At 37.2% G+C, this 13,640-nt stretch overlaps 2 protein-coding genes across 6 annotated transcripts; one reads left to right on the top strand and one right to left on the bottom strand.

Moving 5' to 3' along the window:
- Positions 1-912: 912 nt before the first annotated feature.
- LOC109828430 (beta-glucosidase BoGH3B-like) lies at positions 913-6,521 on the bottom strand. 3 transcript variants are annotated; one of them, XM_020395428.1, is made up of 10 exons: positions 6,143-6,163; positions 4,710-4,933; positions 4,404-4,608; positions 4,043-4,133; positions 3,785-3,930; positions 2,658-2,901; positions 2,467-2,571; positions 2,167-2,349; positions 1,866-2,067; positions 913-1,588 (listed from the first exon to the last, which is right to left on the bottom strand). In XM_020395428.1, coding segments are annotated over exons 1-10 (1,890 nt in total). In that variant the 5' UTR covers positions 6,145-6,163; the 3' UTR covers positions 913-1,100. The 3 variants fall into 3 exon arrangements, with proteins under 3 accessions (XP_020251017.1, XP_020251019.1, XP_020251018.1); XM_020395430.1 differs by lacking the exon at positions 6,143-6,163 and adding an exon at positions 6,384-6,521 and having other exon boundaries at positions 1,101-1,588; XM_020395429.1 differs by lacking the exon at positions 6,143-6,163 and adding an exon at positions 6,237-6,336 and having other exon boundaries at positions 1,101-1,588.
- Positions 6,522-7,395: 874 nt separating this feature from the next.
- Positions 7,396-13,004, top strand: LOC109828431 (beta-glucosidase BoGH3B-like). Of its 3 annotated transcripts, none has more exons than XM_020395434.1 (10): positions 7,396-7,533; positions 8,984-9,207; positions 9,309-9,513; positions 9,784-9,874; positions 9,987-10,132; positions 11,016-11,259; positions 11,346-11,450; positions 11,568-11,750; positions 11,850-12,051; positions 12,329-13,004. In XM_020395434.1, the coding sequence occupies exons 2-10, from the start codon at positions 8,988-8,990 to the stop codon at positions 12,814-12,816; spliced, it is 1,884 nt and encodes a 627-aa protein (XP_020251023.1). In that variant the 5' UTR covers positions 7,396-7,533; positions 8,984-8,987; the 3' UTR covers positions 12,817-13,004. The 3 variants fall into 3 exon arrangements, with proteins under 3 accessions (XP_020251023.1, XP_020251021.1, XP_020251020.1); XM_020395432.1 differs by lacking the exon at positions 7,396-7,533 and adding an exon at positions 7,580-7,680; XM_020395431.1 differs by lacking the exon at positions 7,396-7,533 and adding an exon at positions 7,757-7,774.
- Positions 13,005-13,640: the final 636 nt, after the last annotated feature.

Raw genomic sequence — 13,640 nt, 5'->3', positions numbered from 1 at the left:
TTTGTATGCTATTTCCAGTAGTAAAAGTTATTGGTGATACTTGTTTTGGGTGTTTTTTTTTTTTTTTTTGTTGTTGTTGTTGTTGTTGTTGTTGTGAGGAGTTGTAGAACTAAGGTTCTTGTAGAGACTCCTGTGATTCATCCATTAGCAGATTTGCAAGTGGAGCTCCTCCTGAAATCACTAGCAAACTGCTAGAAGACACCTAAGCTTAACGTCCCGATGACCCTTCGATTCTTTAGTTAGTGACTTGAAAAAAAAGGTGAAAATCTAATCAAAATGATAATGAAATTGACTTAGTTTTCTTACCAATGTTACCTCTTTTTATACTAACTCGAAAGGATATATCGGGAGCGACAAAAGCCCACATGGTGTCCTCTGGTCAGTCCATGTGAGCAATAAGGAAGCTTCCTCTGTAACTAAATTGTTCATGTGTCCCTTTGTTATTGGTCAAGATCGTTATGATTGATCGAGAGGGCATGGAGAGAATTTTCTTGATGATTGCATTCGGCGCTTCACTTAGATTAGTTAGGATTTGTCAGCCTACTTAGAAGAGATGTGATCTCGTCTGGTTCATGATGGACGAGGTGTTGAGCATGGCTCGAATCCTGATACTCGGTATGGTTTTGGATGAACTGACAACGACGAACTCGAGTGAAGGACGAGCAGCCATGCTGCCCGAGGTGGTGTCTGGTTGTTCAGTTTGTTTTTGATCTTCTCGCTAGACAGGTGGCGTCTTTCTACTGGTTGCACCTTACAAGTCAGTTTATAACATAACAATACTAATAACAGTCTATTATTTAATTGGTAGTTATATAAAACTATGATCCTCAACTCGCTTCAACTTCGTTGTTTTGGCATAGTGAAAGAGTCCTTTAATATTGTAACAAAAAGACCTAGGTTCAATCCTCCCAATCAAGAAGTTCAAGTAGATTTTTTTAAAATTCCGATACTTCCATTATTTCAAAAATCAAAAAGTAAACAACAGTAGGATCGCATTCTATCAAGAGATCAATTAGTCACCTATCTAAATACCGTACAATTACGGTGACTTCCATAAATATGTGACACCAAATAATCTTCTATACATTCTCAATGCCATTCTACCTGGCTTCTGTTGGCTTCGTTGTCAGTCCAAATCCAAAGGGGAACAGAGGGTTATAATACTCGTCACCAACATTCATCGGCAATTGATCAACAGTATTAAACCAAGTTCTTGGCAGTTTTCCAGTGAATCCATAGTCACCGAAGAGAACATCAGTGACTCCTTTGCCCTCCGATCCAGGGAGCCAAGCAGCAACCAAAGCATCCATTGATGAGATATATGGCTTGATCACAAGTGGTCTACCCGATATTAGTACCACAACACACTTGACATGGCTGCAGACTGTATTGATTGTTTTTGGACCGGGAGAAGGAAGAGTGAGGTTCAGGTTGTCTCCTTGAGTTTCAGCATATGGGAGCTCTCCAACCACAACAATGGCGTACGAAAAATCACCTTTTTTGACTAAGTTTGCGTCAGGGTTCTTAGAATAGATGACTTCGGTTGCGGGGTCAACAGTGGATTTGATTGCATCAAGGATTGTAGTCCCTGCAATTGACAATATATACAATTGACAATATATACCGAGTGTTTTGTTATGCTACGTATATACGAAAAGATTAACTATACTGAGTTTAGATGTTACGTAAATGCATGAAGAGACATAAAATCCATGATATTAGAAGATGCAAAACCTGGTAAGTCAAACTATTATAGAAAATTGTGGTGCATCTAAAATTATTGTACGAATAAAGCGGTTTCTGAGTACTGAGAAAAAGTAAAAACGAAGTAATGAAGAACAGGTGGTTGGTGTAACAAATCTCACCAGCTGTGATGTTTCCACTAGCTCCTTGCCACTTAATGGTCCATCCACCACACTGATAACCTAAGTTATCGGCATGGCTTCCAGCAACCAGGATCTTTGGAGCCTTCTTAGGGAGAGGCAGCAATGGCTGGTTCGGGTATTTTCCATTTTTCAGTAGCACAAGTGATTTTCTTACAGCTTCTCTAGCCAATTCCCTGTGTTCCTGTTTAAATAAATGACTCATAAAGATCACGTTTTCATAAAGTCTTTGCTCCTCAAGTTACAGAGTACATGTTAGTGAGAGTCAGAGAGAGGAAATAACCTTCTTGCCCAATTGGTCAGCAAAGCTAAGATCAGCCATGGGGTTCTCAAATAGGCCCATGACAAATTTGACCCGCAGAATTCTTCTAACTGCGTCATTAATTCTGCTCATAGGGACAATCTTCTTCTTAACGAGAGAGGTCAGATCAGTAATGAAATCTGTATAGTTTTCGGGAACCATCACCTACAATGCATAGCAACATTAAAAAAAAAGTTACCAATTTAGTAACACGACGGTTTTTCTTTTCTTTTCTTCCTAACACAAGGTTTACATTATTGCGGCAAGTAGAAATCTACTAACCATGTCAATACCCGCATTGACTCCCGCTTGGATTGAGTACGTGTAATTCTCACCTGGTGGATTGGTGATTCTATCAATACCCTGCCAATCTGAGATAACAAAGCCCTGAAAAGTCATTAAACACGATTGTTAGTGATAGCATCAAGTAGAAATGAGAAAACTACATACAAAAAGTTCTTTTATCTGCATACCCTGAACTTGAGTTTATTTTTTAGGAAGCCAGTGATAAGAGCACGATTGGCGTGCATTTTGTCCCCATTCCAACTGGAATAGGACACCATAACAGTAGCAACACCCTTGAGGATGGAGTTGTAGTAAGCTGGCATGTGGATGCTAAGAAGTCCATGGTGATTGATAATTGTGTTATTCTCATTGATCCCCAAATATGTCCCACCATCACCAACGAAATGCTTAGCACAGGCTGCAACTTTGTCCCTGTCAAGATGAAAATGGAATGAGGGGGAAAAAATGAAATGCATGTATTTTAATAATCAGTGTAATGTACGCATGAAACTCACACCTGAATTACTTGGTTACAGGAATTCATTTCCAATAGTAATTTGAATTCCCGAACTTGTTTTTGCGTTTAGTCTGCGATATTAGTATATTCATGTCGATTAACTTTTTTTTTCTTTTTTCTTGGAGGAAAAGATGTGTTAGGTATTCCTAATGGCTTCATTAGAAATATCTTAATGAAACAGAGAAGACCCAAAATAAACTAAGTTCAGTCTTAACCTCTTTAATGATCACAAAAGATATAGGTGGCTGACGACATTTTCGTAACCAAGAAAATTTAAAGATCATTTGTAAACGGCAAAATGTTTAATTACTCTAATTTTGGTTTGGTTTCTTTAGTAAAGATAGGTAACATAAATGCATCACGAGGATATAATCGTTTAGGTTACTTACAGAAAGTAATTAGGGGCTCTGGAGATTTTTAGAGTCTTCCCAATCATGTTTTGAACCTCTTAGAGCTAGTCTTGAACTTTCCTTTTGTATAAAATTATTCTTTCGAATAAGTTTTCCCTCTATAAAATCCTCAGTGATGCAACATAGATAGGAACAACTAAATTAAAGAGGTAACTTGTGAACAAAAAATATATGAGAAGAAAACCTTTCAGAAACCATTTTAGCAAAAAATGATGTTTGCCATATAACTAGAAGGGACACAAAGACTCCCTGTTTTTTCCCGCGAGATGTTCATCTACTATCTAACTGACAAAGTTAATGCCTAGTTTAATGTAAACTTGAAAAAACAGCTGGCCAATAATTATAACAAAGCCTTGTTATTAGCAAGTGATTAACTTTAAATGCTTACCTTCCAGCAACATATGGTGCTCCTTTGGAAAAATTAGCAGGAAGTTCTCCCTGTAGTCCAGGAATAATCTCCGTCATTGCTTGAACAATTCTGTGGTCTTCACTGTAGCTTTCGTAGCAGCGACCCCACCTCGGATCTCTGCATACCTGAATTGCCGATTTAATCAGAAACATGTATATTGCTTTAATCTGAAATCAATAATGCTCATGTTAAAAACTATGAGAAATCCCATCTATCTATTGGTGGATTCCTCCTTACCGCAATACATGGAGCAAAGGCATATGGGATGCCTGTTGCCCTGGCTTCAAGGGCAGTTGCAGCTCCAATCTTCTTCACGAGTTCAGGATCTCTACAGATTGAGAAAACTTCGAGTTAGACTAGGATAAACTTTATCCATTCAGAAATATAATTTTTATGCAACTGTCGAAAATTATCAATTTATATATTCTACTTATTGAAGATTGTCCTAACAATTCAATCTTGAAGTTTACTGACAGTTCCACTGATAATTCATAAACTTAAAGCTAGAATGTCAGTTTTTCAAAAAATTATTGTGAAAAGGAGAATCCCATCCTAAGTGATTATCAATGTGAAAGAATCACAATGTTTAAGAACTTGCCTTGTGGCTCCAAGCCCAATATTATGTGGGAAAATTGTTGCCTTGTAGACATTGTTGTTTCCATGAACTGCATCAATGCCGTATATCATTGGAATGCCAAGACGTGTCGAAAGACTGCCCTTCTGGAATTCATTTACCATATTCACCCAATCCTTTGGAGTTGCCTTAGAACGAGGCACACTCCCCCCGCCGCTCAATACACTTCCTGTTAACATATTCAGTACATAGAGTTTTTCATTTTCCTCTTTTATCTACTACAAAATGCATGGATAATAGAGAGTTGTATATGGTAAATAAATGAATTACCTATGAAGTAATCTTTCATTACTTTGGAGCTTGCAACCTTTCGTTCAATCTGGGCCATCTGACCGATCTTTTCAGCAAGGGTCATCCGCTTCATCAAGTCATTGATCCGAACGTTCAATGGTTGTTTCGGGTCTTTGTACTTCATATACTTGCCTTCTATAGATGATGCCAATAATAGCAAGAACAGAAGGCTTAGAAAATGCATTTTAGAGCTCGCCATGCTCCTGAACAAGCAAAAAACTTCTTAGATTTTTGAGATCATAATAGTTCTCAGAAGTTGTTGTGAAAGAGAAGGAAAAACTCACACTAGAAGGGAACCTTTTATAAGAGAAGATAAGGAATTGATGTGTGTAATGATGACATAATATCGGCTATTTTAGTTGGACTACCCATGAAAAGCAAATGACAATCAGTAGTCCATATCTATGGATTGATTACATTCTCCAAGTGGAACGAGGAATCTATTTCCAGTTTCTTTTCAGACATACTATGCACACAAAAAAAGCAAAATCCTCATCCAAAGAATAAACGAACATTTTCCGAACTGTTGACTCAAAAAATATTGGATTAAAGAGAGAAGGTAAGAGTTTGCTTTCAGCCGAGGAAAAAAATATTTCCATTACCTTTTTTTTTTATTATTCTTTTGAAGGAAAAAAATATTTCCATTTCTTCTTCTTCTTATTTTTTTTTTCAATTGAGCATATAAACATTTTCAAGGTTTTGACAGAATGGTCATTTTGAGCTTCTTCTTTCACTGCGAATATCTCTGGAGAAACAAATATTTCCATTTCTCCTCCAGCCTTCCATAAGCTATTCTAAAAATAGGACAGGAAATTAACCAAATTTTCTTTTCAAGGAATAGCAAAAAAAGACTTTCTGCTGCTAAAATAGGGAATGTTCCTTTATTCTCGAATAATTCACTCACAGCTCCTGCCTTTTCATTTTCTCATATTGTTTCAGATATATCCTCATTCCAACTAGTTCATTATAATCTCTAAAGTTATGGGCGTTTGGAAAAAAAATAAGTGAATAGTGAATTGGATCAGAAGGCAAAAGTTACCAATTAACCACATTTCAGAATAATGAAGCAGCAGCTAAAAAATCAAATCTTTAAAAAAAAATAGCATGAACAAAGAGAAAAAAAAAACCTTTTCAGGAATAACAACCAGAATAGCGCTAGCAAACAAAATACTAGATTCAACGAGGAAGACCAACCACAGAACCGCTAATATTTCGTAAAACTAATCGACCTACATCTACTGATCTACATTCTCACTAGAATAAGAACCAGAAAATAGACTAAAAATTTGAAAAAATTTCTCCCGAAAAAGAGTTAAAAGAAAAAAAAAATTGACCAACTCCCGCAGAGTAATTAACAACTTCTAAGTTACAAAGAAATCGAAAAATATTTAGAGATTACATCAAGAACACACATTGATCAGATCGACCAGCTCCAGTAAGTGCTGAGTCACCAAAATTCACTAAACAAAACTAAAAATTAAAGTAGAAGGAAGAGAGGGAGCGCACCTAAATAATCCAATTCCTCTCTCTCTCTCACACAACTTGAATTTATTGAGAGCGATGAGAGCGAGGAGGGGTATTTATAACGAGCTCAGCGGCTGAAAGTGGGAAATAATAACAACGATATTATCATGAGAAAAATGACGTACGTACCGTTAAAGGAAATACGTAGATTTATTGCTGATTTAGCGCAATTTCTCGTCGGCCTCCGAGTTTTGAAATCGTGATTTAAGGACTAAATCGACACCCTGGATAGTAGTTTATTTACAGTTTTATCGTTATCAAGGATAATGTGATCTGTTACCGCTAATCTCGTTTCCTTTTTAACGCTGGCTCGGGATCTTATCCCTTTCTTTTCGTTAGAGGATTAAGATTTTTTTTTTGGGGTAACGGGCATTAAAGGGACCGTAATTATTCCGACACCGTCATGTGACTGGCTGACGTGGCGCGGCTTGATTGGGTGCACGAAGCGACAGTATAGCATTCAGTGTTCTTGTATGGTTGGATACGGAGGAAAATATTATTGTTGATCAGATACATTGCACATTTTGGAGGTCTTAATAAAGAATCGGATAAGTTACCATGCTTTTTCTTCGAGAAAAGGATAGGTGCTGCCTCTCTTCTTTTTCAAATGAGTGGTGTTAGAGGCACACCCTCTGCCACATCTCCAACTACACCCTCCTCTCCCATTTGTTACAGTACCGCAGGCCCCACATGGGATTTTAAAATTTTAAAATCCCATGTGGGGCCTGCGGTACTGTAACAAATGGGAGAGGAGGGTGTAGTTGGAGATGTGGCAGAGGGTGTGCCTCTAACACCACTCATTTGAAAAAGAAGAGAGGCAGCACCTATCCTTTTCTCGAAGAAAAAGCATGGTAACTTATCCGATTCTTTATTAAGACCTCCAAAATGTGCAATGTATCTGATCAACAATAATATTTTCCTCCGTATCCAACCATACAAGAACACTGAATGCTATACTGTCGCTTCGTGCACCCAATCAAGCCGCGCCACGTCAGCCAGTCACATGACGGTGTCGGAATAATTACGGTCCCTTTAATGCCCGTTACCCCAAAAAAAAAATCTTAATCCTCTAACGAAAAGAAAGGGATAAGATCCCGAGCCAGCGTTAAAAAGGAAACGAGATTAGCGGTAACAGATCACATTATCCTTGATAACGATAAAACTGTAAATAAACTACTATCCAGGGTGTCGATTTAGTCCTTAAATCACGATTTCAAAACTCGGAGGCCGACGAGAAATTGCGCTAAATCAGCAATAAATCTACGTATTTCCTTTAACGGTACGTACGTCATTTTTCTCATGATAATATCGTTGTTATTATTTCCCACTTTCAGCCGCTGAGCTCGTTATAAATACCCCTCCTCGCTCTCATCGCTCTCAATAAATTCAAGTTGTGTGAGAGAGAGAGAGGAATTGGATTATTTAGGTGCGCTCCCTCTCTTCCTTCTACTTTAATTTTTAGTTTTGTTTAGTGAATTTTGGTGACTCAGCACTTACTGGAGCTGGTCGATCTGATCAATGTGTGTTCTTGATGTAATCTCTAAATATTTTTCGATTTCTTTGTAACTTAGAAGTTGTTAATTACTCTGCGGGAGTTGGTCAATTTTTTTTTTCTTTTAACTCTTTTTCGGGAGAAATTTTTTCAAATTTTTAGTCTATTTTCTGGTTCTTATTCTAGTGAGAATGTAGATCAGTAGATGTAGGTCGATTAGTTTTACGAAATATTAGCGGTTCTGTGGTTGGTCTTCCTCGTTGAATCTAGTATTTTGTTTGCTAGCGCTATTCTGGTTGTTATTCCTGAAAAGGTTTTTTTTTTCTCTTTGTTCATGCTATTTTTTTTTAAAGATTTGATTTTTTAGCTGCTGCTTCATTATTCTGAAATGTGGTTAATTGGTAACTTTTGCCTTCTGATCCAATTCACTATTCACTTATTTTTTTTCCAAACGCCCATAACTTTAGAGATTATAATGAACTAGTTGGAATGAGGATATATCTGAAACAATATGAGAAAATGAAAAGGCAGGAGCTGTGAGTGAATTATTCGAGAATAAAGGAACATTCCCTATTTTAGCAGCAGAAAGTCTTTTTTTGCTATTCCTTGAAAAGAAAATTTGGTTAATTTCCTGTCCTATTTTTAGAATAGCTTATGGAAGGCTGGAGGAGAAATGGAAATATTTGTTTCTCCAGAGATATTCGCAGTGAAAGAAGAAGCTCAAAATGACCATTCTGTCAAAACCTTGAAAATGTTTATATGCTCAATTGAAAAAAAAAATAAGAAGAAGAAGAAATGGAAATATTTTTTTCCTTCAAAAGAATAATAAAAAAAAAAGGTAATGGAAATATTTTTTTCCTCGGCTGAAAGCAAACTCTTACCTTCTCTCTTTAATCCAATATTTTTTGAGTCAACAGTTCGGAAAATGTTCGTTTATTCTTTGGATGAGGATTTTGCTTTTTTTGTGTGCATAGTATGTCTGAAAAGAAACTGGAAATAGATTCCTCGTTCCACTTGGAGAATGTAATCAATCCATAGATATGGACTACTGATTGTCATTTGCTTTTCATGGGTAGTCCAACTAAAATAGCCGATATTATGTCATCATTACACACATCAATTCCTTATCTTCTCTTATAAAAGGTTCCCTTCTAGTGTGAGTTTTTCCTTCTCTTTCACAACAACTTCTGAGAACTATTATGATCTCAAAAATCTAAGAAGTTTTTTGCTTGTTCAGGAGCATGGCGAGCTCTAAAATGCATTTTCTAAGCCTTCTGTTCTTGCTATTATTGGCATCATCTATAGAAGGCAAGTATATGAAGTACAAAGACCCGAAACAACCATTGAACGTTCGGATCAATGACTTGATGAAGCGGATGACCCTTGCTGAAAAGATCGGTCAGATGGCCCAGATTGAACGAAAGGTTGCAAGCTCCAAAGTAATGAAAGATTACTTCATAGGTAATTCATTTATTTACCATATACAACTCTCTATTATCCATGCATTTTGTAGTAGATAAAAGAGGAAAATGAAAAACTCTATGTACTGAATATGTTAACAGGAAGTGTATTGAGCGGCGGGGGGAGTGTGCCTCGTTCTAAGGCAACTCCAAAGGATTGGGTGAATATGGTAAATGAATTCCAGAAGGGCAGTCTTTCGACACGTCTTGGCATTCCAATGATATACGGCATTGATGCAGTTCATGGAAACAACAATGTCTACAAGGCAACAATTTTCCCACATAATATTGGGCTTGGAGCCACAAGGCAAGTTCTTAAACATTGTGATTCTTTCACATTGATAATCACTTAGGATGGGATTCTCCTTTTCACAATAATTTTTTGAAAAACTGACATTCTAGCTTTAAGTTTATGAATTATCAGTGGAACTGTCAGTAAACTTCAAGATTGAATTGTTAGGACAATCTTCAATAAGTAGAATATATAAATTGATAATTTTCGACAGTTGCATAAAAATTATATTTCTGAATGGATAAAGTTTATCCTAGTCTAACTCGAAGTTTTCTCAATCTGTAGAGATCCTGAACTCGTGAAGAAGATTGGAGCTGCAACTGCCCTTGAAGCCAGGGCAACAGGCATCCCATATGCCTTTGCTCCATGTATTGCGGTAAGGAGGAATCCACCAATAGATAGATGGGATTTCTCATAGTTTTTAACATGAGCATTATTGATTTCAGATTAAAGCAATATACATGTTTCTGATTAAATCGGCAATTCAGGTATGCAGAGATCCGAGGTGGGGTCGCTGCTACGAAAGCTACAGTGAAGACCACAGAATTGTTCAAGCAATGACGGAGATTATTCCTGGACTACAGGGAGAACTTCCTGCTAATTTTTCCAAAGGAGCACCATATGTTGCTGGAAGGTAAGCATTTAAAGTTAATCACTTGCTAATAACAAGGCTTTGTTATAATTATTGGCCAGCTGTTTTTTCAAGTTTACATTAAACTAGGCATTAACTTTGTCAGTTAGATAGTAGATGAACATCTCGCGGGAAAAAACAGGGAGTCTTTGTGTCCCTTCTAGTTATATGGCAAACATCATTTTTTGCTAAAATGGTTTCTGAAAGGTTTTCTTCTCATATATTTTTTGTTCACAAGTTACCTCTTTAATTTAGTTGTTCCTATCTATGTTGCATCACTGAGGATTTTATAGAGGGAAAACTTATTCGAAAGAATAATTTTATACAAAAGGAAAGTTCAAGACTAGCTCTAAGAGGTTCAAAACATGATTGGGAAGACTCTAAAAATCTCCAGAGCCCCTAATTACTTTCTGTAAGTAACCTAAACGATTATATCCTCGTGATGCATTTATGTTACCTATCTTTACTAAAGAAACCAAACCAAAATTAGAGTAATTAAACATTTTGCCGTTTACAAATGATCTTTAAATTTTCTTGGTTACGAAAATGTCGTCAGCCACCTATATCTTTTGTGATCATTAAAGAGGTTAAGACTGAACTTAGTTTATTTTGGGTCTTCTCTGTTTCATTAAGATATTTCTAATGAAGCCATTAGGAATACCTAACACATCTTTTCCTCCAAGAAAAAAGAAAAAAAAAGTTAATCGACATGAATATACTAATATCGCAGACTAAACGCAAAAACAAGTTCGGGAATTCAAATTACTATTGGAAATGAATTCCTGTAACCAAGTAATTCAGGTGTGAGTTTCATGCGTACATTACACTGATTATTAAAATACATGCATTTCATTTTTTCCCCCTCATTCCATTTTCATCTTGACAGGGACAAAGTTGCAGCCTGTGCTAAGCATTTCGTTGGTGATGGTGGGACATATTTGGGGATCAATGAGAATAACACAATTATCAATCACCATGGACTTCTTAGCATCCACATGCCAGCTTACTACAACTCCATCCTCAAGGGTGTTGCTACTGTTATGGTGTCCTATTCCAGTTGGAATGGGGACAAAATGCACGCCAATCGTGCTCTTATCACTGGCTTCCTAAAAAATAAACTCAAGTTCAGGGTATGCAGATAAAAGAACTTTTTGTATGTAGTTTTCTCATTTCTACTTGATGCTATCACTAACAATCGTGTTTAATGACTTTTCAGGGCTTTGTTATCTCAGATTGGCAGGGTATTGATAGAATCACCAATCCACCAGGTGAGAATTACACGTACTCAATCCAAGCGGGAGTCAATGCGGGTATTGACATGGTTAGTAGATTTCTACTTGCCGCAATAATGTAAACCTTGTGTTAGGAAGAAAAGAAAAGAAAAACCGTCGTGTTACTAAATTGGTAACTTTTTTTTTAATGTTGCTATGCATTGTAGGTGATGGTTCCCGAAAACTATACAGATTTCATTACTGATCTGACCTCTCTCGTTAAGAAGAAGATTGTCCCTATGAGCAGAATTAATGACGCAGTTAGAAGAATTCTGCGGGTCAAATTTGTCATGGGCCTATTTGAGAACCCCATGGCTGATCTTAGCTTTGCTGACCAATTGGGCAAGAAGGTTATTTCCTCTCTCTGACTCTCACTAACATGTACTCTGTAACTTGAGGAGCAAAGACTTTATGAAAACGTGATCTTTATGAGTCATTTATTTAAACAGGAACACAGGGAATTGGCTAGAGAAGCTGTAAGAAAATCACTTGTGCTACTGAAAAATGGAAAATACCCGAACCAGCCATTGCTGCCTCTCCCTAAGAAGGCTCCAAAGATCCTGGTTGCTGGAAGCCATGCCGATAACTTAGGTTATCAGTGTGGTGGATGGACCATTAAGTGGCAAGGAGCTAGTGGAAACATCACAGCTGGTGAGATTTGTTACACCAACCACCTGTTCTTCATTACTTCGTTTTTACTTTTTCTCAGTACTCAGAAACCGCTTTATTCGTACAATAATTTTAGATGCACCACAATTTTCTATAATAGTTTGACTTACCAGGTTTTGCATCTTCTAATATCATGGATTTTATGTCTCTTCATGCATTTACGTAACATCTAAACTCAGTATAGTTAATCTTTTCGTATATACGTAGCATAACAAAACACTCGGTATATATTGTCAATTGTATATATTGTCAATTGCAGGGACTACAATCCTTGATGCAATCAAATCCACTGTTGACCCCGCAACCGAAGTCATCTATTCTAAGAACCCTGACGCAAACTTAGTCAAAAAAGGTGATTTTTCGTACGCCATTGTTGTGGTTGGAGAGCTCCCATATGCTGAAACTCAAGGAGACAACCTGAACCTCACTCTTCCTTCTCCCGGTCCAAAAACAATCAATACAGTCTGCAGCCATGTCAAGTGTGTTGTGGTACTAATATCGGGTAGACCACTTGTGATCAAGCCATATATCTCATCAATGGATGCTTTGGTTGCTGCTTGGCTCCCTGGATCGGAGGGCAAAGGAGTCACTGATGTTCTCTTCGGTGACTATGGATTCACTGGAAAACTGCCAAGAACTTGGTTTAATACTGTTGATCAATTGCCGATGAATGTTGGTGACGAGTATTATAACCCTCTGTTCCCCTTTGGATTTGGACTGACAACGAAGCCAACAGAAGCCAGGTAGAATGGCATTGAGAATGTATAGAAGATTATTTGGTGTCACATATTTATGGAAGTCACCGTAATTGTACGGTATTTAGATAGGTGACTAATTGATCTCTTGATAGAATGCGATCCTACTGTTGTTTACTTTTTGATTTTTGAAATAATGGAAGTATCGGAATTTTAAAAAAATCTACTTGAACTTCTTGATTGGGAGGATTGAACCTAGGTCTTTTTGTTACAATATTAAAGGACTCTTTCACTATGCCAAAACAACGAAGTTGAAGCGAGTTGAGGATCATAGTTTTATATAACTACCAATTAAATAATAGACTGTTATTAGTATTGTTATGTTATAAACTGACTTGTAAGGTGCAACCAGTAGAAAGACGCCACCTGTCTAGCGAGAAGATCAAAAACAAACTGAACAACCAGACACCACCTCGGGCAGCATGGCTGCTCGTCCTTCACTCGAGTTCGTCGTTGTCAGTTCATCCAAAACCATACCGAGTATCAGGATTCGAGCCATGCTCAACACCTCGTCCATCATGAACCAGACGAGATCACATCTCTTCTAAGTAGGCTGACAAATCCTAACTAATCTAAGTGAAGCGCCGAATGCAATCATCAAGAAAATTCTCTCCATGCCCTCTCGATCAATCATAACGATCTTGACCAATAACAAAGGGACACATGAACAATTTAGTTACAGAGGAAGCTTCCTTATTGCTCACATGGACTGACCAGAGGACACCATGTGGGCTTTTGTCGCTCCCGATATATCCTTTCGAGTTAGTATAAAAAGAGGTAACATTGGTAAGAAAACTAAGTCAATTTCATTATCAT

This window comes from Asparagus officinalis, unplaced genomic scaffold, assembly GCF_001876935.1.
Source record: "Asparagus officinalis unplaced genomic scaffold, Aspof.V1 AsparagusV1_Un1442, whole genome shotgun sequence".
Classification (NCBI taxonomy): Eukaryota; Viridiplantae; Streptophyta; class Magnoliopsida; order Asparagales; family Asparagaceae; genus Asparagus; species Asparagus officinalis.
The sequence above is the reverse complement of the archived record's forward strand: the minus strand, read 5'-3'. Positions and strand labels throughout refer to the sequence as shown.

What these genes read in the sequence shown, in the direction of transcription:
- LOC109828430 (XM_020395428.1), bottom strand. An exon ending in CCTTTGCTCCATGTATTGCG is followed by an intron (nt 3,931 to 4,042) that starts GTAAGGAGGAAT and finishes TCGGCAATTCAG; the next exon opens with GTATGCAGAGATCCGAGGTG. An exon ending in TAGTGGAAACATCACAGCTG is followed by an intron (nt 1,589 to 1,865) that starts GTGAGATTTGTT and finishes TGTCAATTGCAG; the next exon opens with GGACTACAATCCTTGATGCA.
- LOC109828431 (XM_020395431.1), top strand. An exon ending in AAAATAAACTCAAGTTCAGG is followed by an intron (nt 11,260 to 11,345) that starts GTATGCAGATAA and finishes ATGACTTTTCAG; the next exon opens with GGCTTTGTTATCTCAGATTG. An exon ending in TAGTGGAAACATCACAGCTG is followed by an intron (nt 12,052 to 12,328) that starts GTGAGATTTGTT and finishes TGTCAATTGCAG; the next exon opens with GGACTACAATCCTTGATGCA.